This window comes from Anser cygnoides, chromosome 1 (assembly GCF_040182565.1).
Source record: "Anser cygnoides isolate HZ-2024a breed goose chromosome 1, Taihu_goose_T2T_genome, whole genome shotgun sequence".
NCBI classification, from domain to species: domain Eukaryota; kingdom Metazoa; phylum Chordata; class Aves; order Anseriformes; family Anatidae; genus Anser; species Anser cygnoides.
In genome coordinates, this window is record NC_089873.1 from 13,245,154 (window position 1) to 13,269,187 (window position 24,034).

Below are 24,034 nucleotides of genomic sequence, written 5' to 3' on the forward strand. Positions count from 1 at the left end.
TGGGAGGCAGGCACGGGGCTGCAGTTCCTGCTAACCAGTCATAAATATATTAATTCCTCTTACAGACTGTTTATTTTAGAAATAAAAAACATTTGCTTTTTCTAAATGTCAATCAAAGTGCGAGCAATTGTGAAGTAAGAAGAGGTGATACCTGTTTGATCTTCTTCAGCAGTTCGGGTGGCGATGGGTCCGTCCCTCCCAAGTCTCGCTTTCTGCTCTCATTCGCAGGGTCAGCAAAGATCGCCTCCAGCTGTTTAATCCTGTCCTTGCACTGGGAATACTAGCAAACGAAAACCCACAGCAGTTATCTGTGCAGATGGAGGCAAAAAGCCCCGTTATTACTCTGCGACGAGAGGCAGCAGGTCCTGGTGTGTTTGTTTTACTGTGGTTTGCTGTGTGGTTTGCAAACGAAGCACGTGGGGCGCACAGCTCTCAGCCGTGCTCACTGACTGCACCTGGTCTTGGAAGCAAGGCTCTGGCCTTAGGGGGAGCATTTGGGATGCAAAATGATGCTGGCCAGAGACTGAAAACGTTTCCCTATGAAACCAGAGGTGGACGGTGGAGGTACAGCATTCTCCTGTCCTATTGCCCTAATGAATGGGGATTTACCTTCTGAACATCTTTGTAAAGTTAGACAAAGGCGGCCCTGGGGGGAGCTGATACCTTCTTCAGCTCCTGCTGGGTGGCCTGGATGAAAGCCGCAGGTGGTTTATCCCAAACCACGTCCTTTGGGCCACACCAGCCTGTGCTGAGGGCCGCCCTCTGTGCCTGCTGCCCATGGGAGGGCAGCTTGGCTGCCTGGGGGGTGCAGGCAGTTTTGCTCCACCCAGGGGAGGGAGGGAAGCCCCGGGGAAGGCTGTGGGCCCTCAAGGCCAGGCTGGATGGGGCCTTGGGCAACCTGGTCTGGTGGGAGGTGTCCCTGCCCATGGCAGGGGGTTGGGACTAGGTGGCCTTTAAGGTCCCTTCCAGTCCAAACTATTCTGTCATTCTGACTCTCACTGGTGCCCGCTTCCTTCTCCGAGCCCGGTCCCCGCCACCTCTGGCTGCTGCCCCGCACTCAGCTCAGCCCCGCAGGTGCCACCGGGACATGTGGCAGCACCCGCTGGGCTGGCAGCCTGGGCATCCCGCCGCCCTGCTGCCGAGTGCTGAAGGTCTCGTGCCTGGAGGCTTCCACGTTTTCTCTGCTCGAGTGCCTGGACGCGTACCCTGACGTGACTCGGCGGTGACACTGAGCGCTGGGAGCTGCTGCGACCCGAAGCGCAGGTGTTCCCTGACCCTTCCGACATGAGAAGCTTCCAGAGAAAGCCACTTCCCAGAATACACAGATGGAAATCCACATTCCTCTCTGAAAGCGTCTGGACTTTTAGGACTGACCATGGTTTTTGTGCGCGTTGATACGCACCTGGCCGTCCGTCAGCACGTTGTCACACCGCCTTGATCTATCGGCACTACCGGGACATGAGCCCGCGACTTGCTATAAATGCTAACCTCCAGCTGCAGGGGATGACACTGCCAAGGAAACAGTGGTCACTGGCTCTTGAATCTATGAAGGGTCACCAGAAATACGGAGTAAATGTTTAGCTGTTGCTACAGGGATGGGGCTGGTTCACTGAAGTGAACAATTCGTGTTTAACCGTGAAAGGAAAGCTGACGGGTAGTCCCGTGTGGTGAGGGAACAGCCGCAGGGCGCTCGCTCTAAACGCTTCTGGCAAAGCAGCATTGTGCAGATCCTGCTTTTACTCTAAGAGCCGACAGTAAAAACCTTAAATAGCTACAATTTCCTTGTCAAATTGTGATTTGGTTTAAAACGTATGCCATTCACTCTGCAGCTAGTTTCAGGGGTACTGCAAGATTTGTTCTTGCTTATTCTTTAGTAAGCAACTAAAACCCAAGCCCAACAACACAGAGAATTGCAAGCGGAAGAACAGGAGAACAGGACGAACACAAACAACAGGATGCAGCAATGCTGCCAGGTATTTTGTATCTATAGGGACAAATAGCTCAACTCTAACTCAGCTACAAACACCTTGTCGGAGGCAGTGTACCCGTAACGAGAGCAGGGACAGCTCACCAGGTCAGATTTTCTGGGACTGAATGGTTACTTTGGAGAGGAGAGACTAATGCAGAACAGACACTGCCAAAACCAGGAAAACAAAAATCTGTGAGAGGTTTCCTGTTAAATACTTACTTTTGTATGCAATATGAATTGGGGTTGATTAAATGCAGGCTAACCCAAATGTATGGGAAGCAAAGCACAACTGGTATGAACCATGATCTTATGTGTCTATTTATACTTGAAACGTGACAGTCTTTATTTTCTCCTAAGTTGTGGCATTTTCCTTGGGCAGAACTTCAGCTAAGCTCTGAGAGATTCTAAGTCTTAAGCACCCCCCAAAAGCCCACCCTTCTTTCTTGGAGCAAATTTGATACAGGGCATAGGAAAAGGCTCTACAAGAGAGGCTCGCTGTGCTTGATTGGAAACAGTCGAAACAGGAAGAATTGCTGAAGAATAAAGAGGCAAGAGGGAACACATACCAGGTAAAGGACTGCTCTGGGAAAGTGGAGGGGCTGGTGCTTCTTCTGGAAAGCTCAGAGAAGGCAGGCGAGGTGCCTAGAGGACTAGAATAGGGCAAATATCACCTGTTTTTAAAAATGGGGGGAAATGGAGGTACAGAATTATAGATAACATTGATAACTTCACTTTCTGAAGAATAAATCTGGAACAAGTCATTCGGCTTCCTTTGTAAATAGCTAAAAAATAAAAAAGGGTGTGGACGTTGGCCAGCACAGTCATGCCGAACCAGTGCAATTACCTACTATGAAAATTTAACGGGTATGTGGATGAGAAACGGTAGGTATCATGCAGCTTAGTTTTTACACAGCTTCAATATTGTTTCATATGGTATTCTCATAAACAAGCTAAGAAAACAGGGTCTTGACGAAGATATAAGGCAAGTACTACATCAGTAGAATGAGGGTAAGCTGAGAGAGACTGCAAATATTTTGGAGGAGATGATTCAAATCCCAAATGATCTGAAAAAAGGTTTGAACAAATGAAATTATATCAAACAACACATGCAAAGCGCTGCATATAGGCAGGAAAAATTATCTGTAGGAATACAGAATAAAGGCCAACTGATTAGATACCTTTAAAAACGGCCTGGTATACTTGCAGGGTGAACGTGAATCAAGATGTGCTGCTGCAAGAAAGGCTACTGTCATACCTGGGTACATAAGCAGAATTACAAGCAGCCAGATGCCTGAATGAATCCTCTCACTCTCAGCCACTGCTATTAGGCACTGCGTGTCAAGGAAAAAAATAATAACATAGAAAAAGAAGACAGAAAAGAAGGATCTAAGCAACATTAGCTGTAAGGGCTGATGGAAAGAATAGGGTTGTGTAGCCTAACAAAAGGATGGGAGAGGAGCGTGATTAACTTTATTCCAGAAACATGAAACACTGCTGCAGGGAGGAAAAGAATGATCTGTTTGTCATGTCCCTGGTGGATGGAAGAAAAAAAAAATCAGTAGGCATACATTGCAGCAAGAAAGGATCAGGCTAAAGGTTAAGAAAATCTTTCCTCTGTTAAGGATGCACTGGGACAGCTTGCCTGGGGAACTGGAGTTTCGATCAGCAGAGGTTTGAAAGACCAGCTCAGCCCTCTCAGGAACAGCAGAAAAACGCACGCAGAAGCAGGACTGCCCTGACAAACCTTTCAGCTCTCTGCAAGCCCTGGTTTCCTGCCGCCGATGATGTGGTCTGTAGATTTTCATGGGGCAGTATTAAAACCTGGATAAATTTTTTGGCCAAATGCCTTTATGAGATTGTCAGTACATTAGCTTAGCTCTGAGGCATGGAGGTGCCACCTAGAGCACCTTGCCAGCTCAGCGGGTCTGTTCGTTGGACTAATTAATGATTAGTGCCAAGTATTTCTCATTGATGCATGAAGGCAGACTGGTTTTCACGAGTCATTTCAGTCAGCAGGAAAATTCATGTGCAATCAAAATTAAAAAGTTACTCAGTTTTAGGCCCACGGAAAACCGCCTTAGAACCTCGCCAGGCAGTCTGTCTCAGATAAAGTACTTTGAAATATTTCTATTTTTTCTACTTTACATTGATAGTAACAAAAATACCTGGTCCACATTATTAGCACTGGCTTAGAGCAGCTCTGGTATTTTATTAGATAAAATCTATTCATCAGCATTGCTTTCTTTTGTGGAAATGTGCAGCCTTTGGTGTGGAAGTGTAAGAGTGGAACATCCACGAGCTTGATGATTAAGCAGCTCATGTGCAATATGGGAGACCCAGATGAAATTTTTGTTCTAGACACGTCACACAGCCCCCACCTGTGCTTTTCCACTCCCCAGTGGGTACCACATCCACCCAGACAGGGGGGCGGTTGCTGTAGCCTGTTGAATACAATGTGTTCGTTCATCCTTCTGGTCAGAGGTACACCTCCAACAGCAATAGGCAACCCATCTCAGAATAGCTAATCTAGTGATGATGAATGCATCTGGTTAGAATAAGTGATACTTAAATTCAAACAACGTCTCTGAAAAAAAATCAAAAGATTTCCATCAAATGCAAGCAAAGAGCAAATATTGAAATATTTTTTAATTTGTGATGCTGAAGCTTGTTTTCATTTCAGGTCCCTCTGTATTTGAAATATTACCATATATGAAATGATATCTGTTGTTGGAAGATCATTCAGCAAGCAATACCAGAAAGTTTAATTTACCACTGGATTGAGTAAAAAGAAAAAAGTTCTGGGGAAATGGGAAGATTGGGAAATGCAAGAGAAGAGAAAAACAGTACAGAAAAGAATAAGATTACAAAGTTTAGAAAATACTCAAGATTTAAGAAGACAGGAAGGGTAGGAAAGGGGGGAAAGAAAATTTAAGAAGAGCAGGTACAGAATTTGTCGCGCTTAATTCAGATAGTCCAACTGTATTTCAGAAGTAGATGCCTTTTGAGGTACTCTTCCTACATCATTCAAAGTTTCCTATGTAATCAAAGGGGAGAGGTAGGTGCCTCCAGGACAACGACCTCCAAGAGGAACATTTTCCTTGCCACATAAGGTTATCAGGATCTCCTCTGTAGGCAAGAACACCTAACTCTTTCCAGTAATAAACAGACCATATCCATTTATTTGGATAATTTGTCCAGTGGGCTCCTAACATGAACTTAAAGTTGGAGCAACTGGTAACAACTCTTCAGGTTTCAGCTTGGCATCAGAGGTTGGATTCACAGACAAGATGAGTGATTTAGGTCTGTATTGACCCCACCAAGTCAAAGTTTTGTGCAAATGAGCATTATTGTAAAATACTTGGCACATTGTAATAGAGCAGATAGTGAGTTGGATTTCAACCTGGGGCCAAAGCTGTAATCAGGACAGAAATTGGTGAGCTGAATTTTGCAGCCAACACCAGAATTCAGCTTTGGGCTTATGGCTTTTATTTGAATCATGGAGATAAAGCCAAATGGTTTGAAACTGTTTCTCACTAGACATAATGGCTATTGCCAGCAGGAGGAACAGTACTAATGCTAGAAGGGCTGAGCGCAAGGAGATGGCTGTGTTCATGGCCACTTTGAGCCATGTAATACAGCTTCAGTAACCACGGTATTTAGTTACATTAAAAAAGCTGAGAACTGATTGTTTGATTAATCACAATTGTGATTATTGTTCACTGACAAATCTTTGACTTGGGAACATTTATTGAGACTATTCCATGCCTCACAACACTATTTTCCTACTTTTTAATTTTATCCTCTTATAGCAAAAAGACGTAAAGAGCCTGTATCAGCAGCTTCTCTTTAACTGTGATTTCATGTAAACCATCATCACAAAGGAGAAAGTTTCAGGAATGCAGAACACAAAAATCAAAGGTTCACTACTGACTCTCAGTTCTCAGAAACTATCTGCCCGTCATTATTGCATTTGTCTCTGTGACTCTCAGTCTCATTCTAAGTCTTACCTTTAAACATCGCTTATTTTCTTTAGTCTATCATGTTGTTTTCGTACTCTCTCTATTCATCATTGAAATCTGTAATTGCACAGTACAGCTCTTTGGGGTATGATTTGTGTAAGGTAGAAAGTTTTATTCTTTTAGCAGAGCATATAATTTCTTTAAAAGACCAAAAGTAACAGAATAGTGCAAGCACTATTTAACAGTGAGTCACAGCTCCCATCTAGCAATTACAGATGGCAATGGTACACCATAATTTACAATTTTGTGCAGGCACTGAGTATGTATGGAAAAAATTACCAACTGGAGATAAGGTCAAAAGTAAATGAGCCATTTCAGAAAGCAAGGAAAGAATGTCCAGAACAATGACGAACACTGCAGTTTGTTAATTGTTTAATGTCATGTTGTAACTAGAACTAAAACTTACACTGTTTTTGTGTAGAAGAAAATGTACATGGCATCATTGTGGGCAGCAGAGTTTCCAGAGTAGGCTCACAGTCAAGTGTGAATTGAGTTATTATTTCAGGAATTTGAAGACCTAAGTATATCCCCGTCCTTCCACCTACCCCCATCAATACAGTTTTAACAAATTTTATCTCCATTCCCATTTTTTCCCCATGAGTACTATTCTCCAGCTTAGTCATGTTGACATTTACGGCTATGGGGAGGACCAGCTGAGATTCCATAGCCAGGCAGTGTTTGGTATGTGCAAGGCAAAGTGTCAGAGTCATAAGCTAGAAACTCACAAATGTGATGTTAAAAACATGAATCAGTGCTTTGTTTTAAAATACAGAATAACTCAAGCAAACAATCAAATGAACAAACAGAAAGGTAAAGGTTTCTTTCCCACCAACCTGTATCTGAAGTACCACCAAATCTGCATCCAGGGCTTTCTTCGTTGGTAGTGCTTTAAACCAAAATTTAATCTGTCTCTTCTTCTCAGCTACCTTCATCTTCAGAAAACTGATCTTTTCATCCATAGCTTGCATCTCAATATCTCCATTTCTACACAACATCTCTTGCATATTTATTTTTTCATATAAAATGCATACCTCTTCTTCTCGACTTTTGAGCAGAAGACCGCTGCAATAAGCCCAGAAGGTAAGACTTAAAAATTTTTGGCTCGTATTCAATGCATTCTATTCAAGCACATAACTGGCAAGCTTGAAGGATGATAGTAATAAGCTAGGAAAATGTACCAAAATTTCACAAATGCTATTTTGATATCATTACGACACTTTAAATAGAGAACAAAAGGATTACAATGTCAAAATTAGAGAACACACAACTGCAGAGGTTACCCTGGTGTTTCATATGATTTTTAAAGCTCTTCTGGCTTCTGTAAGCATTCCTTTTAAAGTGAATTAACAGGATCAGAGAGCTCTACAACTGTGTTTTTATACGAGAGATATACACAAAGCCCAAACAGAGCAGGAGGGTACAAGCTCTCCAGGCATTCAGTAGATAAGCTATGGTACTGTTCTGTAAAAATTCTGTTCTGAAGAACAATTGTCTTTATCTATGGAGAAACAACAAACACCTGTAAAATGCACAGCAGCACTGGCACTGCAGTGAGGCGGGCTGTTTATGAAGCACTGGAGTAAGGCAGCCGTGTAGTATTCATAACTAGACTTGCTCATATGTTGAAAAATATTGTTGACTGATGAATCTCAAAATCACACATTTTATTACATCAAATTTATGTGTATACCTCTCATTTTTTTGCTGAATAGCCCTTTCGTATTTTTTGCGTAGCTGCACAATTTCCTCTTCAATGCGGGAGATAATATTGGTAAGTCTGTCAAGATCCAGAAGCTGTTGCTTTTTCTTTTCTTTCATCTCATCCATGACTCGCTGAAGTTTGGAGTAATCAGTTCTGAGACTGTCTTTAATTGCTACATTACTTGTGTTCTTCAGATGTTGTCTCTGCAGTATTCTTTAACATAACAGAAAAACAGGAAAGTTTAGTCCTTTTAAATTGAAAGTAATTTCAGCTATTAAAAGCAGAGCTTAAACTAATTCCTAAAATACACAAAGGGTCTTCTATGTCACTCTGCTTGGCAGACACACTACAAGAGGTAGAAAGTCTCTCTGAGAACAGCTTCTCTGTGCGAGTTCTTTCCAGCTTGAACAGATCTGGACTACAGCCCAGCTAAGTGCTTGAAATGGAGCCCTGCACCACAGCTCGATCCTTCACTGGGTAGCCCAAGGGGACATAAGGAATAAAGTTCAAGAGTAGAAGTATAAACTATGATGGGAATTCTTCGTGGGTAGAAAACCTGTCCTTCTCTCCATTTTAAGAGCAATATTTAAATAAGGTCTCCAAGTTTATAGCACACCGCAACACAAGAAAGAACATTATCAATCTCCCTTGTTTCAAAACCTCCCTTGTCTCAAAACAATCGTTTTGAGAAACAAAACAATCACAACATTGATCAGTGACAAGCTCCTCTCGCAGATCCATAAAAATGAAGAAAGGAACACATTATTTCAAGAGACCCTGCTAGCCTTTGGGTGATGGTCCCCTGCTCAAAAGACAGCTTCTTGTTGCCACATGGGTCATTTATTTGCCAACAACAAGGAACTTAGACTTTCTGCATTTAATCTGTGGTAAGTATCACTTCTTGAGCAAGACGCTACCGTGGCTACACTGGGAAGATATTCATGTCAATGTATGAAAGAGGTAGTGAAAGAAGCAGCATTGTCCCCTGTTAAAATACAGAACTGCAAATGAAATATCCCGTTTCCCATCCTTGGTTCCAGCATTAAGCTGCTGAATTACTCCGTGCAAAGCTGTGAGCTTCTTTCTGGTTCATTTCGCCTGTGTGTATAACACTTTCCAGGTCCAGAGGGTATTACAGTGTTGAATTAAACTTTTGTAAAGCAAGTTTCAGAGTGAAAGAATGGTAGTATTGCAGAAATGCAATGTATTATTAAATAATTTATGAAGAGCCTTTATCTTTTTGGACTGATGCTCTGTCCTCTAAATTGCGTAGCTTGCAGTTAAGCCAGGGATACAATGATACTAAAGTCTATTACTGGGATTAGAAATATTTCCCATAGGGTACAGAATTACTAATAATTCATTACCTTTAGCTATTTTTAAATCCAGGTTTGCAGAGATCAAAATGTCTGTTGGCTCCCTACTGGAGTATGGTCCAGTATACAACAATAAGTTATTTCTGATGTCTAGATGATATATATACCCGTCTTTTTAGCCTTTCTCCTCCTTTCAGCAGGAATTTATTGGGAAGACCTCAACAATTTTAGTACAAAATATAAGCTTGTGCATTTCAACAAAATGACTTAAATCAATGAAGTGCCACTTCTTTTCCCTCTTTCTCCAGCATGACTTTGAAATCAATCTACACGCAGATTCAAAATATATTTTGAGTGAATGTATCCTGAATACATTCTTAGGTCTGGTTGTGCAATTTTTTGTTGGCACCAGAAAACAAAGTTTGGGGCAAAACAAATTATTTGTAAACTCAGTTTTGGCTGTGCTTCTTTGTATACACAATTAACTCTTTGCCAGCTTCCTGCTTTCCCAGCTTCCAATTTCAGAGACATTGTCATTCCGTCTGTACAGCACCAAGCAGAATATCATCACTAGGATGACAAAAAGACTGCAAAAAGGCATCTCCCCTAAATAGTGATCCAGGAGAAAAGAAATAGAATCACACCCCAACTGTTCCTCCTCACCCTCTTTGTTGTCAATGCAAACTTTCATTTTGATTAGGATTGTCTGGAAATCGAAACCGTGTTTTCTTTGATCTGAAATAAATGTTGTCCTTATAGACTTCAGTTTGAATTTGAACCAAGAAACCTAGTTCTGTTTTAATAATTAGGCAGCCACGTTACTAGCTAGTGACTCCTTTACTAGTACCATGCAGCAGCCTGTTGAGGAATAGCTTATTTTTTGGACCTCATTTTTGCCTAAGGATGAGCAAGTAAGAGTACAACAGTGTTGTTCTTATTCAGATGCTAGAGGCTTGAGAACTGTGATACAAAGGAAGTGCAGTGACAGTTTCTCCCTTCAAAGGTTAGGAAAGCGAGACAGATGCCAGACAAACTTCAAAAATGCTTCCCTGCCATGCAGTGACGCCCAGCCTAATTGTGAATTGTTAGGGTGATAAGAAATTGGAGCAGATTATGTAAGGGTGTTGCAACATTTTTGTTTGGATCAGGTTTTAAAAATCAGGGTAATAGCTGTTAAGGAAGAAATAGGTGTAGTTGAAGTTGAACTGGATTATCTCTTAGGATTTTCTGTAATTCTTTCCTATTTTTATAGTTGTGATCTATAGCTTAGTTAAAACTCACCTTTCTTTGGTTATAACAGTATTCCTTAAAGTTTCTATTTCATTTCCTATCAGTTTTACCCGGTTTCTAATTTCAGTTGCTTTCTGCTGAGCAGTATGTGCCAAATTTATACATTTATTCCTTTCATTTTGGATTACATCATATATTTTAGCAAATCCTTGGAGTCTGAAGAAAAGACAAGTGTAAAAGAATTAATTATTGTAAGTTAATGCACACATTATCTCGTTAAAAAAATGCCTTAAAAGGCATTATTTTATTAAATGTATCATTATTATTTTCTTACTGTTTCTGGATTTTTCTTTTCCTCTTTTTATACACTTGTATTTCAAGATCCTTTCTTTTTATTTCTTTAACACTATTTTGGAGTTGTATCTGAAATGTAAAATAGAATTCAGTAAGCACTTTAGAGTTTTCTAATCTAAAAATCTAAAAACTTTAGATTTTTCAAAGAAATATCTTCAAAGAAGGAACTCAAATGGCTACTCCTCTTAGATGAGGAAAAGACAGTAAGGCAGAATTGTTCCAAGAACTTGTTCTAATTATAATGAAATACTTTTACTGTAACGTTAAAGAGCACAGTCTTTCTATGTATACTAATCTTACAATGACTGTTGTTAATGTAGATAATAGATTTGATGCTGCATCTTAAAATGATTGGTCCCCTGCTATCTGGAGTTCTATTATTTCTGTTAATCAGCCTCTCCATCACAATATAATTATCTGGCATATGCACCACTGAAATTGTACCTTGAATTTCTGGTCACTTTTTCAAATAAAATTCCTTTTTCACTTTTTTTTTCTTTCTTTCTTTTTTTTTTTTTTTTTTTTTCTGCCTTTTAAACAATTACTGATGATCAAGTAGAATGACACACGTTTTGTTAGGGCTCTTACCTTTTGATTTCAGTTCTGTTCAGCCCTTAATAGTCTGGGTCATTAACCTTTAGTGGACAGGCCTTCTCTCACCTCCCACTGATAGGAGGTCGTACTGGCATTAGGAAAAGCTGGTGGATCTTCGGTTGGAATTCTGGTCAGGTGTGTTAATTTATTTTCTTTATGATTTTATCTGTTTATGGACTTATTTTTAACAAATGTGTAAAGCCTGACATGCTCCTTTGACTCTATTTGTATAGACAATCAAATATTCCCAAAGTGCTAAAGGGGTAGCTTATCTGATTTATTTTAATCCAGACATACATTGTGAAAGTGTAATCAGTTTGTTCCTGGTATTTACTGCAGACTGTGCAAAATCACAGGACATGCATGATACTATAATGCCAGCAAACCCAGTGACTATTCAGAAAAAAAGTTTTCTTTCCCTCTTCCTTCAAATTAATAGAATGACTTAAACCTTGAAGCGTATCAGGAAAATAAAAATTGGCACCTGTCCTTGGTATAAGTAGCAGATCTATTATCTTCTAATGTCCATATATTTGCACAATAAAACACATGGTTGTTGTACTTCTGAGAATCTCAGCTGAGGCTATCTGCTTTTCTGCCTCTTTCTTTCAGAATTAGTTATTTTATTCTTTAGAAAGAAAACCTCCTTTCAAACACCTTGTTTCGATTGTGTTGTGATATTGCAGTACACTATTGCACTGCACCACAAATTGCCACTAAAACAAGAGACTTGTGAGCTTCCTGTGTGGTGGTGGAACTTTGAAGAGGGAAATGAGAGTCTGTAAGGTTCCCCTCACCAGTAATTTAATTTCTCCTTATACCAGCTTTTACTTTAGAACAGTCTTCCAATTATACGAGATATAATTTTTTACCTGGGCTTTCTGAACTTCCCTACATTTTTGCCCCCTCTCTTCAACTTTGAGCCACGTCAGATGTGCAAGTCTGGATAACTCATTTCTGTATTTTTCCTGCTCTTTGAAAAGCCGTCTCTCTTCAGCAATACATTCATCTAACGTGCGGGCATCCATATCTGATATCATTTCCTGAAGAAAAGCAAATTCAGTTCCTTATGCACTGATGCATCAGGTTGACAAACCTGAAGTTTGAAACACTTTGGTTTTATCTGCAAAGCACACAAATATACAGACTACATGGATTTAAATATAAATATATAATAAAACTGCCTTAAAGATACCAGCTGAAATGTTATGCATAATTCCTTAGCAACAAGTTAAAATATCTTATCACCTCGGAAGTTTCTCTTCCTCAATCTAGCAGGTCTTTCAGCTATTAAATAGAAAAGTAACAAAACTGGAGTATGCACAAATCTTCACTACAAAAGGTTTGGAAAACAAGTTTTACATGAGGAATCTCAAAGAGCTTTGTGTCTTTAAATCAAAATGAGAGGATAACTGGATCAGAGTCTGTTGTAGCCATAAAGTGAAGAGAAATCTGATAACAGACTTCCCAAATTAGAGGTCAAATGTAACAAAATCCAGTGACTGAAAGCTAAAGCTAGACGAACTCAGATGATAAAAGCCACACATTTTTAACACAGATTAACCATCGAAACAATTTAGCAGGAACTGTTGTTGTCCCTCCCACATTGGCAATTTTAAAATCAAAATTTGGACTTTTTCTAAGTTTTCACCGTAGTGAAAACTCAGGGAACTTCTCTGATCTGTATTGTACTGGTGGTCAGGTTAGATGATCAGAACAGTTATTTGTGTAATCTTTGAATCCACTTACATCCCTCTATGATCTTTAAATAAGTCTATTTCCAGGTTTCACCAACCATATATATAGATCATTATTGACTATTGTGGTCTGTTAAAAACATATCGCATACACAAATAGTGATATGGAAATACCTTTGTATATGTATTCAAAACTAAGCTGAATTCCACCTGAAAAAGCTAACGAATTAAAAGACGGCACAAAATGAAAATGTATATGAGGGTAAGAAGATAAGAGAATATGATCTTAAGAAAAAAGTATGTCTGAAAAATATTGCTTGTTATAAAGTCATCTGTATAGTGGCAAGTACTAATACTCTTACAATTGAAGAATCTGCATTTCCACAGCATATTCAGTATATTTGACAGGCATCAAGAAATCTCGTAGAAGGTGTCACTGCCCTTGGCAGGGGAGTTGGAAGTAGATGGTCTTTAAGGTCCCTTGCAACACAAACCATGATTCTATGAAATAACAAAACTATGAAGATGAAAAATTATAATTTAGCAATTCTGAATTGTCCTTGTTTTAACAAGATACTGTGCCATACCCAAAGAAAATTTATATCCATCATATTTCTAGCTGCAATATAGTTAATGATATTCAGAAGGACTTAAACTAGAAAAAAGATATGTTTTCTACCTTCCAATATGTGACCAGTAACACTGAAAAATGTTTTTTAAATATGACAAGCAACCAGTCTTTAAAACTGAAGAAAATACTCTTGCATGTTGTCTCACCAGAAAGATGCAGCTAGAAACTCTCATCAGTTTTTCTTCATTCCCTTTATTCTCATGGCTGTAAAGCAACTGTTACAGTGAGTAAGTATGAGAAAGCAGAACACATCACCTGTTCAGCTAAACTTCTCTTGTTCATTTCAATTTCCTTCTGCAGTTCTCGTCTTCTTTCTAATAGTACTTCATTACTTTTAGGGATAGCTTCTGCCTACAAAAATAAATCACACATTCTGCATGATGCCAACAAAAGATGTGAAAAATGTAAAATGCAGAAAATCTGTTTCAATTAGTTACATACATTATGAAATGATTTTTTTTTCTGTCTTGTTATAGTAGCTAATCCAAGAGTTATTGGTTGTCGAGTAGAGCTCCTCAGCAATACTTGCAAGTTGTTCAAGTTTTTCTATTCAGAATTTAACTGTAAGCACTGAACTTCACAAAGCCCAATTTAAGTAACTGAATTTACACTTGTTATTCTTTTCAGCAAATAAGCCACAATTAAAAAAATCAGAAAAATCAATTACATAAATATGTTAACTCTGACCTTGCTGAAGGAAGAAAATACCAATAATTTTAATGGGGTTTTTATTTCATGCATGTGTCATTTTTTATCATATTTTTTTTTGCTTTAAGTTGTTAAAGTAAGATTTTCCTGTTTCCTCCTTAGCCTTTAGAAAGTCCAAACAAATAACATGGTTATGTGCTATATATTTGTGCTATATATATTTTTTGTACAATATGGGAGAATCTGTTTATTATAAAATTAAAATGAAACGTGTAAGGGAAGAAATTACTTTCTGATTAAAATACATCTGAGCAATCCCACTACAACCATTTGCATTCGTTACCACTTCTGCTGTGCAAAAGGCTGTGGCAGCTGTAAACAGACGTTTCCACATTTCCATGATGGGATTCAAAAGATGCCATCCAGTTCTTGAGTCTAAATGTAGAAAGCTCATACAAACATCTTTAATCCGTTAAGGACTCTTGTCCTTAGACACCAGACAGGACTAAACTTAGGCACTTTTGGCTGTCTTTGCATTGTGTTGCCAGAAGAAAGCACGTCCACGGAGGGAGAGGAACAGCAGCCGTGCTTTGGGGCTGGTGGCAGCCAGGGCCGCCAGTTCTCTTTCACACAGAATGTCGACGTTTAGCAATAGCTGACCTTTCACAACTTAACAAGAAGAAAAACACATTTGAAGGAAGTGTTTGTGTAATTTCCTTACTCTACAAACTAGTCGTTCTGCACTTCTGCAGACAATTGAAGAGAAATTTGGGGCAACACACTGATGTACTGCTGTTTCTGCAGTATTTATATTAGCAATTAATTCTGGTGAAAATTTCACTTGGAATCACACTGAATAAATGCAAATCTGGCTTACATCAGTCAAACAGGCACTTGAACTACTTGAATATTAAAATATTTTAACTTCTGTGCTTCCAAATGGAAACCATCTCAAGATAGCAAATGCAAACTAGAATTAAGCTGGCTGCTCCAGTCTTTCGCACTCCAATATTGCATTTGAACTGACTGTGCTGCAGGGCAGGGGTGTTTTCACATTTGCTCTTCTAAAAGAGCAAAGAAGAGAATCAGAGAACGGCGTTGGTGGGCTAAAAAGGCTATATTTTGCTGGCCTGGTTATGTTCTGGTACCATCCTGTAACTTCTGGAGTAAGACATTGCTTGTAACTACACTTTTATCTCCTACCAGCATTCCCTTTACCTCGCTCCTCATGCATGCTGCAACTGGCAACACACACGCCAGCCTGCAGTATAACCTGGCTCAGCACTGAGGGAATTCCTCTGCAATGCAATTTAAACTTTATGGTCCCATTACAGGTCTCCAGCCCTTTCACACAGTGTAACGTGGTTGGGTTGGGATCTCGCCCAAGACAGTGAACTCTAACCACAGCTGTCAGTGAGTTATGGCATTTGGTTTTAACATTACATGTTTCTGAACAATTGCGATTCTCCCTCCAGGAATATTTCTTCAATAGGAACACAGGAAAAAAAAAAAAAAAAACATTTCTCAGATTCTCTAAGCTGATACTGAACAAAATCTCAGTATGAGCTTTAATGTTAAAGTCTGGAATATAAGCATGCCCTTTAATCAACAGTTCAGGAAACTCAGTTTAAAACTTTTTTGTCTGGTTATATAGAGCTTCTCCCCTTCCCAAGTAGGCTGGAATTACCAGGTAATTAATACACATGTGAATTCAGGAGGAAATTTCAACTTCATCTATGAATATGCCCTATTCAGACAGTAAAAACAATTTTACAGTGATGTAAATAAGACTTTTTTTTTCCTGCCTGAATTGCTTAGAAGGATAAAAAAAAAATTGCAGTGACACAATATCAAATTAGGCAACATTAAGCCCTTACGCTTCTGAATCAGATAATTGATAAATTATTCTCCTGGGGAAAAAAATATATATTTACTTGACTATGCAAGATGAATTTTATAAGATTGACTTTCAATATAGGAAGGGATATAGGAAAAAAGCTTAAGAAAGAAGGACTAGAAGAATCAGTGATGAGAGAAAAAGAATATGAAAAAGTTGTAAACAAAATATTTTTTTAAGAATGGGAAGGAGAAAAGAAAGGAATTGCTTCAAATGGACAAACAGAATGAAACTGCTCTTTAAAATCAGAATAAATAAAACAGGACAGAGTAAATCAGTATGAAAAGAGTAATGTGTGAAATAGTAATGTAGGGAGAGAACTGAGAAAAGAGAAATTTGAGTGGAAATGAATTAGGGAATTATATCGTTTAATACCAAATTTACGTAGGGCTAGTTTTCTGCCCCAAAAATAATGTTAAATGCATTATAAATTATTTAGAACAATGTGCAAGCAATCTTCAAATTTAAAAAAGATGAATCCTTTTGTCACCTGATGTAAGACCCGGGATTCATGCAATACTTGGCTTTATTTGCCAGATACAAATTTCTCTGATGCCAATGAGCAAGGTACTGTACTATGTCACTTCTAAAATGACCATAATCTCGCAGTATTTTAAAGGAAGACATGCAGCCACAGTGCCAATAATCTCCCAGGTCTCTTTGATTAGGATGTTCCCAGCCTAAATTCCATTCCTCAAGAATAGCTCAGTATAGCTTGATGCAGAATTTTTGTTACAGCTATAAAAGCTTGAGCCTCCTTAGTCGTAGCAACACTCGTGATACTTTTCTGTGCATAGAACACAGAAAAGACACGCACTTAGAACAATCTTCTCTCCTTCTGTCTGTTAGGACCAGTCAAAAGATTTCAAAGATGGATTTCCTGTAAGAAAATTTGGAATTCTTATGGTAAATATGTTCATACAGACCTCTGATTTGAGTCTCTTGTGCTGTGACTTATCTTGTTCCAAAGACTCATAAATCACATTCAGCTGTAACTCCATCTTCTTTAAATTTCTCAGTTCTCTATCTTTCATTGTTTGCTTGTGAATGAGAATATCATGTTTTTGTTTTTTCTCCAAGATACATTTTTTTAAATTATATTCCAGAACTTCTCTATATTAGATACACAGAGAATTTTAGAAACAGGTAACTTGAGCAAGACATGTATGAATCAGGCATGATCATTTTAATGGGGTTTCAGTACTGCATTAATTATCTATGAGCAGCAAGATAAAGTTATAAACTACTGTCACTGGTTGCTTTAAAATTAGCAGGTAACTTTCTGATAGCTTTAATCAATGATAATATTCTTAATTATGTCAATGAGGTTTCACAACCTGTTCAATCTAAATCTGCTAAAAAAAATCTATAGAAAATAAATTATTACTGGAAGAAGAGGAAAACACTTTTTTTTTTTTTTTTTAGTATGAGGGAATATTTACATGGTTGCTTCACTCAGACATTTCAATTTACTGTGCCACTATCTAACACAAGATTTCAAAGGCAAAAGCATTGCTGTTGAGGGTATGGCAATGACTGCAACTATACATCTTCCTTTGCAAAGAAGGAATAATGTGAAGCTTGAAATCAACCTAAGAATTTATTTGACTTTATTAAGTACATCTAAGCTCATAATTTCAAGGGAATATGAAAGATATAAGTGGCCAGTCCCCACTGAAATTCAGGAGTATGTGGGTCAGAAATTTACAATGCTCATCTGAAATTGAGAATACTGATTATTTATTTTTTAATTAATTTGCTTAGTTTACTTTCTGTGGGGTACACAGAAAAAAAAAAAAAAGCATCTTCACAGGAGAGATAAACATATTCCCTTTCAGAGCAAAACCTAGAGTCTCACTCTCCCAGGATTTTATCAAATACTTTTGCCTTTTAACTTTTTCTTCAAGCCATATCCCAGATTCCAGCAGTTTATATAAACATTTCTGAAGTCAAAACCAAGCCTGATAATTTCTAGTCTGCACTGATTGCAACATAAAACTTGAAAGCATAAGCAATGCAACAGAGAAAAGATCTTTCAGAACAGAGAAGTGCTCACTCACACTCCACGGCTTAGGTCTACTGCTCTAACCTGTCTGCTAGGATTGCTGATTCCTTCTCTCTGCCAATTTCTAGCAATCTTGTCAGAGCAACGCATTCTTGTTGTTTGCTTTCTAGCAAAGCTTGTTTTCCATCCAATTCCTTCATTACATCTTCTCTTTCTTGCAAAACCTCTTCCATCCTTTCTTCAGTGGCTTTTAGGGTATTGTTTAACTCCTGTATTTGGTTATTAAGGGCTTCTTTCTTCTTCTCTGCATCACTGTGGATATATTTTAACAAAACAGTAGAAGTTCACATTTCTACATGTGTACTTACATGTGAAAATGAAAGTTGTCAGTTTTCGTGGACACACAAAAGTGTTTCAGTGCCATAGCTGTCTACTTGATATGTTCAAAGACAGATTACATACACTGAAAATTGGCATTGAAAGTGTCAATACAGTTCAACAACAAAATTGCCATGAGACTAATGGGTAGCTTAGCACCTTGACAGTATTATAAAGAGTTAACAGACTTCTGTCACCATGACTAGGTACAGGGTTGTGACACTTCTAAACGTGATTCCCAAGGCTGGAAGCTCTGGCGAGTTCATTCTGTGATATCACTTAAGTAGAAAGACTCATTTAAATACCTCATTAATAATCTACACAACGCACTCACTCTTCAGAACTGCTTTCCTCTAGCTCTATAGGGAAAACTTCTTAGATTTATTACAGCACAGTTACATTAAGCAGAGTACTGAGGAGAAAGTAAAGGAAAACCATTACATAAATTTGAAAACTGAGAAACTTAACATTGTCAAGTAATTACTATATTACAAATTGGGACTGCAAGCAGGAGACACAAAACCTTCTGTGTAACTACAAGGGCACAAAAAGCACTGTTCAGCTGGATGGCAATTTGACTGCCAGCATCTGGGAGTGACCTGGCTGACACTGCACAGCAACAATTGGATTTTACAGATGCAGAAAGCAGCACGTCATGCTCCGATGGAGGAAAAAACAGCTACGTGAAAATAGAGAAATGAAAGGCTAGAGGCTGGCTTACATTTCCCAGCTGAAATATTTGACACCAGAATTCACGATGGGAGCTCACAGTAAAACACACCTGACTAAAAAACTGCTCCATAAGCACTGAGGGAAAAGGGTTATTTTGCTCAGACCAGACTGTCAGTTGTGAAAACTGCTGCAGTTTCACTGATACCAACAGAGATAAATTAATATGCTGTCACTGAGGACTAGAATATCTAAAAAAGGTTAATTGCTAGATTACACAGTATACATAGTATAGCATTATTATCTATTAAAACCCAGTAAGTAGATCTGATACGTCTTATTGCAGTGCAGTAAGATGGTTAAGCAATTTTCGGCTAAGCTTTGTTCTAAATTGTTCCTCATTGTACTTAAATTCTGTAGAACCATAGAACGCTTGGGTTGGAAGGGACCTTAAAGGTCATCTAGTCCAAACCCACTGCCAAGGGCCTGGACACCTTCCACTAGAGGAAGGTATTTAATCTTAAATTGTTTCACTGCATATACCATATTTTTTTGTACAGTGCATGGATTTTAACTGGACTGTAAATGCTTTTGAAAATGTTGATCTTTTGAAAATGTTGATCTTAATTTTAACCAACTATATGTAAAGTCTCAATAACAAATGGATGAAAAGAAGTAATACATATATATTTAATTATTTATTGAAAACATACATTTTTTTCCAATTTATCTTCTCAGTTTCTTTTCCAAGTTGTGCTGGAACACCAAGGATCTTAACTAGCTCATCCTAGCAACAAAACAGAAAGGTTAGGTTAATAGTCTCAAAATCTGGTGTGAGTTCAAGGAATTAATATTCCCATTGAACTGCTGTGAAACTAGGCAAGAAATGTATTTCCAAATTACTTGAGCTTGTCCCAGGCAATAGTAGCTGCTACTGCGGAAACTAATCGCTATGGTATTTACCATGTCATTATGTATGCAAAACAAAAAATACGTTTGAATGTTCTTAATATGCCTGTATATGTTTTCAATACCATGGAAAGGAAAATTGCAAAGACCTGGGTGCATATTTTTTAAGTCTCTTGGATCTGAGCATATATTAGAGCAGTCTTCAATAACACAGCATAGCAAACATGGCATTCTGAAAACAATTTTGTATTATCAAAACCAGGATTTTTATTATTTCCTGAAGGAATAATAGTGAAAATAGCACAGCAGCATGTTTCATGCTTATTAAAAATGATTAAATAAGTACATTTAATGATTTGAAATGACAACATCCAGAGGATTCACTGCTCCCTTGGACAAATGCATGTACCCATAAACACATACGTGCACACACACATATACACACACATAGATATAATTAATTTTGTGTTACTTTTAAATTATCCTGGTTCTCTAGAAGCTTTTCCACTTCTTTCTTGTCTATTAACATCAGGTTTTGCTTGGATAAAATGTCTTCCTTCATTGCATTAACTTCTGCTTTCCTTTGAATTACTTCTTTGCTGAGCTCGTCACAATTTTCTTTCAACTTCTTAATTCTCTTATCTGCTTCCTTTAAAAATGAAGTAGAAGATCAGGTTATTATTTTCCCTTTTACAGTTGCAGGTTTGTGCTATTAGAAAATTCATTGGCATTGAATTATGATAACATTTTTTTACAACAAGGTATGAAATATGATCAATAATAAGCAGAATTTTATTTCCAACAAACACACATGAATTCATCAGGATTTCTGTCTGCAAATGAATTTTCCTTATTCACATCCTAGAACTTGCAGCTATCTTTACGTTATCCATTTGCTAAATACAGTAAAAAACACTGTTGAGTAAACTTAAGAATATCGAGATCTTTTATGAATCAGGTATGCACTGCTTGCCCTGAAGTTATCGAACCTGAATGATATACTGTTAATTTTTCTATGTAATTGAAAGAACTCTAGAACTACACACTGTAAAAATATTTTCACTGATGTTTTAATACACTAGCTGACAACATAAAACATGGCTTTTCCCATGTTTCATACTTACACTTTGTTTTGGAATTCTTTCATATTCTTTTTCCAGAAGTGTTTTCTCTTCTTGCAAACTACAGAAAAATCAAAGCAGAGCTAAATATATTAGTAATATATCAAACAGTAAGAAAAGTATTGAAGCCAATCTTGTGTTAGATTAAAATATATGGTGATCACTCTCAGGAACAATTTAAAGGTGTCCAAATTTAGGGGAAGATTGCTGAACAGTAGCTGGAACTATGAAAGATACATGCATTATTTTTTTCTACAGTGCACATTTGAACCTAATTTTTCTTAGTTTACAACCTCCTATAGGGCTGCCTCCTTCACCCTTGTGTTTATACAAACAAAATATAAGGGGTCAGAAGGCACACTTCACCCACAGGTCCTCCCAACTGGAGAACACAGTATTTTAATTTGGAGCTGAGGCAAAAGGAAAGAGTAGGTGGGTTATAAATACCCACAAAGACATCACACATCAAAGAAAGTACAGTTGCTGGTAAGAAACTTTCTTCCTTTTTCTGTTCACATACACTTTCATGGTGTAAACAACTGTAAGTAAAGATCCTTGAATCTAAATGGGCTCTCGTGACAAAACAAAATGTCCTGAAAATTGACAGGGCTTGTAGACAAAGGCAATTGGGTATAATAGAAAGCTAAATAGAATAGGCAAGGTGATCTTAACCTATGTTCAAAGCTACGTTGCAATTTAATTTCAGACAACAGAGATGATGAAGGAGGGCAGAAGGAGGAAAGAAAAGAATAGGAAAGCTCTGGGTGTATTTTAACTGATGTGAAAAAGATGGATGAGTAAGTACAAAAGTGAAGGTGAACCAACAAGACCTACAACAGGAGCTTCTTGGTGGTGAGTAGGTAAATAGTGCCAAGTATTAAAAACTAGCTTTGGAATCAGTGAAGAAATATATCAGTACAACCCTAGTGCATGCAGTGAACATCTCTGATCCTAAATGAGGTGTTTCGGCTACAGCAGTTTGCATGTTGTCACAACCAACTAAACTTAAGTCCATGTACTACCGACTGGGGAACCAGGAAGCAGGTTCTCTCAGTGTAGTTAGTACCTGTGATGACACTTTCTGAGTCTCAGGCTATAAATGAGTAATGATTACAACTGAGGAACGGGTGGAACAGCTAAATTCTGTGTCCCAGACATAGCAAAGAATCAACAGCAGCAATTAATTTTGTGTTTGTAACTCCAGCCAGAGGAAGGGCTGGTTAGGCCTCCTTGAGACTCAAGTAGTCTGTGAGAATCAGCTATACCACTCTTGCAGTAAATGGAGTATTAACAGAAACGGACAAGTTTCATGAAACAGCTTTGTCACTTGAAGCTATAAACTATGCCAAGGGCACCCTGGGGCAGTCTCACCTACACAAAGCAGCTAGTACAGTTGCTTCTGTATGTGGTCAATATAGAAGAGATGCAGTCAGTTAGTTATTCTTTTTTCTGTGCAACCTTTCAAGGGCAGATTAAGTCTTTGCGAAGTGGTGGTTCATGTTTCAGGTGGTGTTGCTCATGGGTAGAGAGTTCAGTCTCCTGGTGGAGCCTCATGAAGGATCCTTCTTTGGATCTTGAGCTCAACTCTTAATCAGTGCTAATGTTTTACCTTTTTTCTTGAATGAATTGTTTCTTATGTTTTGGTCTTCCAACAAAAGGAGCAAAGCTTTTACTCAGAAGCCTCAGGTGACATCTTTCCAATCAGTCAAGGAAAAAAAAGTCCAAAAAGAAAACTGGGTAGTCAATGCTACAGTCCAAAAATTCACAAAGAGCAAGCACTGAATCAGATGGACAACACAGAGGAAATAAAGGCACAGGGTAGATTTTTTTAGTTTGTTTTACAGCATGTATGTATATTTGTTTGGGCAGACTGCAAGCATGCCTCTATAGTGACTGCTAAGCCTAAAAACAATTTTGAATGTCAGTGTTTGAACACCGACAGAGTGAATGAGTGTAGAAAAAGTCTTTCAAAGAAAAAAGCTGAGTTTAGATCAGTCTTCTTCCCCCAAACCCCAAATATTATTAAAATAACTGTAAAATAAAATTTTATTGCAAAGTCTATTGTAACTTCAGAAATTGCACAGAACAAGAGTGCAGACAGACAAAGGAGTGTTTTGCAGGTATACAGTGCAAGTACAAGTGAGTAGAAGGAAACATCAGGTGGTTTCTTTGCAGCAGTGGGGCTCAGGAGCTACTCCTTTAGTGTACCTTTGTTTATAGACAACATTGGATCAAACTGAGCTGAAGTTGAGCCACTTCGAATCAGTGATAGCAGCTTTGGTTCTGTGCACTATACAGCTGAGTCCTACGTTGGAATGCTACGCTGGTCAAACACAGTATTTTCACTTACCAACAGGTTGTCTAAGTGTATTAATAAGTTAATAAGGACAATTTGTATCCCCAACACATTTCAGCAGGATTCCTAGCAGGACTCCTTGGGACTGGCATAATCACACTAACGAATGTCCACTCTGCACAAACACCCATAGCTTTCTGACTGCCACAAAAACTGATTAAATAAGTCATGCTCAAACTGATTAAAGAGCTACTGCATTGCTCATCAACAGCCTGTGCTGTGCCCTCTTTAATATCACGCCAGATGATCAAAAGAGCAATCCTAAAAACTAGGAGGAGAACATACTTGACACTGTTTTTCTTTTGTCACATTCCTCACTCATGAGGACAAATTCCTGTGGAGCCATTCCAACTTCACAACAAAGACTCTGCCATCCATCAAAAGTAAAATGATTTGAACACCTCATTTTCTGTGACATGAACAAAGGCAACAGGGAACTGCAAGCACCAAGTGAAGTTGCCTTAAGAGCGAGCAGACCAACTGCTTTCATGCAGAAAACAGTGAAGGGGTAAAAAGAAATGGATGCGAAAGAAAGAAAA

At 38.3% G+C, this 24,034-nt stretch overlaps 2 protein-coding genes across 7 annotated transcripts in view; one reads left to right on the forward strand and one right to left on the reverse strand.

Annotated features, from left to right (window-relative positions):
- The window catches only part of GSAP (gamma-secretase activating protein), a 63,211-nt gene extending 52,351 nt beyond the window's left edge, over positions 1-10,860 (forward strand). For 2 of the 3 annotated variants that reach the window (XM_066985691.1, XM_066985782.1), the window contains exon 32: positions 229-10,860. The gene's annotated coding sequence lies outside the window, so the exon portion shown is untranslated. The remainder of the gene's footprint in view (positions 1-228) is intronic. The other variant, XM_066985743.1, reaches the window with a different exon arrangement.
- CCDC146 (coiled-coil domain containing 146) overlaps positions 1-24,034 on the reverse strand; it is a 78,610-nt gene that overhangs the window by 4,589 nt on the left and 49,987 nt on the right. For all 4 annotated transcript variants that reach the window (XM_066985535.1, XM_066985412.1, XM_048068413.2 and 1 more), the window contains 12 exons: positions 21,143-21,200; positions 20,491-20,667; positions 19,823-19,896; positions 18,147-18,374; positions 16,984-17,170; positions 13,768-13,863; positions 12,057-12,227; positions 10,571-10,659; positions 10,288-10,452; positions 7,679-7,903; positions 6,822-7,050; positions 152-280 (listed from right to left, as the gene is read on the reverse strand). In XM_066985535.1, coding sequence (XP_066841636.1) covers positions 152-280; positions 6,822-7,050; positions 7,679-7,903; positions 10,288-10,452; positions 10,571-10,659; positions 12,057-12,227; positions 13,768-13,863; positions 16,984-17,170; positions 18,147-18,374; positions 19,823-19,896; positions 20,491-20,667; positions 21,143-21,200 — 1,828 coding nt within the window. The remainder of the gene's footprint in view (positions 1-151; positions 281-6,821; positions 7,051-7,678; positions 7,904-10,287; positions 10,453-10,570; positions 10,660-12,056; positions 12,228-13,767; positions 13,864-16,983; positions 17,171-18,146; positions 18,375-19,822; positions 19,897-20,490; positions 20,668-21,142; positions 21,201-24,034) is intronic.